Source organism: Notothenia coriiceps, unplaced genomic scaffold (assembly GCF_000735185.1).
Source record: "Notothenia coriiceps isolate Sejong01 unplaced genomic scaffold, NC01 NC01_scaffold00035513, whole genome shotgun sequence".
NCBI classification, from domain to species: domain Eukaryota; kingdom Metazoa; phylum Chordata; class Actinopteri; order Perciformes; family Nototheniidae; genus Notothenia; species Notothenia coriiceps.
In genome coordinates this window covers 1-2,967 of record NW_011368214.1, presented here as the reverse complement: position 1 = coordinate 2,967, position 2,967 = coordinate 1, and the positions used below count along the sequence as shown (strand labels likewise).

At 39.8% G+C, this 2,967-nt stretch overlaps 1 protein-coding gene across 1 annotated transcript; it reads left to right on the top strand.

The window, feature by feature from the left end:
• Window positions 1-354: 354 nt before the first annotated feature.
• Window positions 355-2,238, top strand: sf3b4 (splicing factor 3b, subunit 4). Its single transcript, XM_010791591.1, has 3 exons — window positions 355-428; window positions 1,375-1,503; window positions 1,604-2,238. Exons 1-3 carry the CDS (start codon window positions 395-397, stop codon window positions 2,206-2,208), a joined length of 768 nt encoding a protein of 255 aa, XP_010789893.1. The 5' UTR covers window positions 355-394; the 3' UTR covers window positions 2,209-2,238.
• The last annotated feature ends 729 nt before the right edge of the window (window positions 2,239-2,967 follow it).

Sequence of the window (2,967 nt, the reverse complement as noted above, 5' to 3'; positions counted from 1 at the left end):
TGCAGATAAACACTGATGTAATGCAACTGATGTATCAAAGACGGGCTTCTAGTTGAAGCTAATTTGCAGTCCTTATGAACTTGCATGTGTTTCATAGATTAGAATAGAAATCATAGAAAAGTAATTTGTCAAAAATGGTAGGAACCCTGCCTTTGATCAAAGTAGGTATAGCATTATGATAAAACAACAACAAGGCCTGTCAATTGACATTCACAACATTGCTCACTGTTGTACAAATAAATATGTTAAAGATTCTTCAAAAACGAATGCGTAAATAGGTAGGGCTTTTAAAAAATGTATTTCTTTATTTTATTTCACTTCTACTCCCGGAACACACAGACAGGAAGAGGCGGGGCCTCAGTTTAGGACGCTTGCCTGGCGTTGCTCATTCAACATGGCAGCGGGACCAATTTCAGAAAGAAACCAAGGTAAATACCTCTTTATTAACTCTGTTTCAGACTTTTCTTTAACTCATCTTTGAATCTGCATGTGAATTACATGTCATACTGCTTTCCTCATGTGTATGAGCGCCGGTTTAGCTCATAGTTAGTGGTAAACATCCGCCGGTGCATCACATGGAAGTGTTCATTTGTTAGCTTAGCTTGCTGCCGCTTTATCCATTCAATTAAGTTTAATATACTCTTAATGTATTTCACATTTTTGCGTTATGATAACGTTGGTGCAGTGTTGATTATGTATTCATTGGAAGTATTGCTGCGGCTGTTGTGAGTCATTTAGAAGCAGAGGTACATTCTGTTAGCTAACAGCTAAAGTTAGCCTAGCAAGCTCACCATGTTGAATAGCTAAACAAGTGACTTCACATTTTTCTATATGAAATATGTTTTTGAAACCTTTGATATGATAGTAATGTGTTCTGTGGAAATTAATATTATAATTACGCTGAAAATATAACTAAACTGTTAGGATATAAACTTATTGGTATTCACTTCAGTTAGAACTGTCTATGAAAGTTATAAAGAGGTATTTGAGAGTATTATTGGCTACGTTGCAGCCTTATCAAGGTGGACTTCTTTTCTAACTGCATTTCTTCAGTTTCTGCTTAACTGTTCAATGTTTTTTTTTTAAACTTCTATGTTGTTGATATGATGTGCCTTCCAGGGAGTTTATCCTAAATATATATATATTCAAGTTTGCAAACATAAAAAAAGTTGATCTCATGTCCTCCAGTTGTAATCTCACAACATTATTTTATTATATTCTCCAAATGACCTAAAGGCCAAAGGCTTTCATTCAACAGTATATTATATCTTGAGAATGTTTCCTTTTGAAATCCATTTAAAGTTCAATGCATTTTTGGACATCCAGTTAATTTCCCTCTCACATTTATTTAAAAATTGTAATGAATGTTTTCAGATGCCACTGTATATGTCGGCGGCTTGGATGAAAAAGTATCAGAGCCGTTACTATGGGAGCTTTTCCTGCAGGCCGGCCCTGTTGTCAACACGCACATGCCAAAAGACAGGGTGACCGGCCAACATCAAGGTGAGTAACCCCTAAGTCCAACTCTTGTTACTCAAGAGAAAAACGTGCATCTTTTTGTATCCAGAAAAATGCATGTAGCAACCTTTTTGTATCTTCTCAGGTTATGGCTTTGTGGAGTTCCTTAGTGAAGAAGATGCTGACTATGCCATCAAAATCATGAATATGATAAAGCTCTATGGCAAACCCATTAGAGTAAATAAGGCTTCTGCGCACAACAAAAACCTGGATGTGGGTGCCAACATCTTCATTGGTAATCTGGACCCTGAGATTGACGAGAAACTGCTCTATGACACATTCAGTGCCTTCGGCGTGATCCTCCAGACGCCGAAGATCATGCGAGACCCAGACACCGGCAACTCCAAGGGTTATGCTTTCATCAATTTTGCGAGCTTCGACGCATCAGATGCCGCCATTGAAGCCATGAACGGCCAGTACCTCTGTAACAGGCCCATCACTGTGTCCTACGCCTTCAAGAAGGACTCCAAAGGAGAGCGACATGGCTCTGCCGCAGAGCGACTCCTGGCTGCACAAAACCCTCTCTCCCAGGCAGACAGGCCTCATCAGCTGTTTGCAGACGCTCCACCGCCAGCGAGTGCCCCAACGCCGGTTCTCACTGCTATGGGGAGTGGGATGCCAATGCCAGGTATGACGGAAATACTGTGGTTACATGTAGGATGTTCAGTGGCTCGCCTCTTTTCAATTTGACATTGTTTACAACTACTAATCATCATGAAATATCCCATTAAAAGTTAATAAATGTTCATTTCAGGTCTTATACTCATAGAGAACATATTGTAGTTTGAAATACAGGGAAGATGGTGTTTGTACTCCTTAGACCCTCCAGAAAAACACGGGCAAGAATCCTTGATTATGCGATTAAACATGCAGGGTTTTTATGTGATTTTATGCGGGGAAATTGCGGGAAGTTGCGAAATATGCGGAAAGTTGCGAAAAAGAATAGATTTTTTTTTTAAATATTGGGCTGTCTTATTTATTCTCTCTCACACACAACCTACCACTAATGTTAAACCCCTTTCCTATTCAATTAAACACATTCAATGTTTATTTATTGTAAAAGTAATTGGGCTATTTTAAACACACACACATAGTGCTGCGTACCGGTACGCCGAACCGGTACTGGACTTGTAAAAAGTTTCGGTTCAAGTCCGGTTAAAACCGGAACGTCAGGAACCGGTACTTACGTATATTCTCCTTTGTGTTCTAAAACATCTAAAACCTTCCATAGATCGAGAAATTTGCGCTGAGAAAAGACGAAAAACATTGTTTTGGCTTCTGATATGGCGGCCATTACTGAGCTCACGAAGTCTCGCAAAATATCGCAACTGCTCGCGAGATCTGTGTGACGTCAAGGGAAGCTGGCTTAGACATAGTGGACACTGACAGCGTGGGATGCTGGTTGCCATATTTGGTAGTGTAGCTAAGCTAACTCCTTTGTATGTATGG

What these genes read in the sequence shown, in the direction of transcription:
- sf3b4 (XM_010791591.1), top strand. Translation starts at nt 395, where the DNA reads ATGGCAGCGGGACCAATTTCAGAAAGAAACCAAG. An exon ending in AATTTCAGAAAGAAACCAAG is followed by an intron (nt 429 to 1,374) that starts GTAAATACCTCT and finishes GAATGTTTTCAG; the next exon opens with ATGCCACTGTATATGTCGGC. An exon ending in GGTGACCGGCCAACATCAAG is followed by an intron (nt 1,504 to 1,603) that starts GTGAGTAACCCC and finishes GTATCTTCTCAG; the next exon opens with GTTATGGCTTTGTGGAGTTC.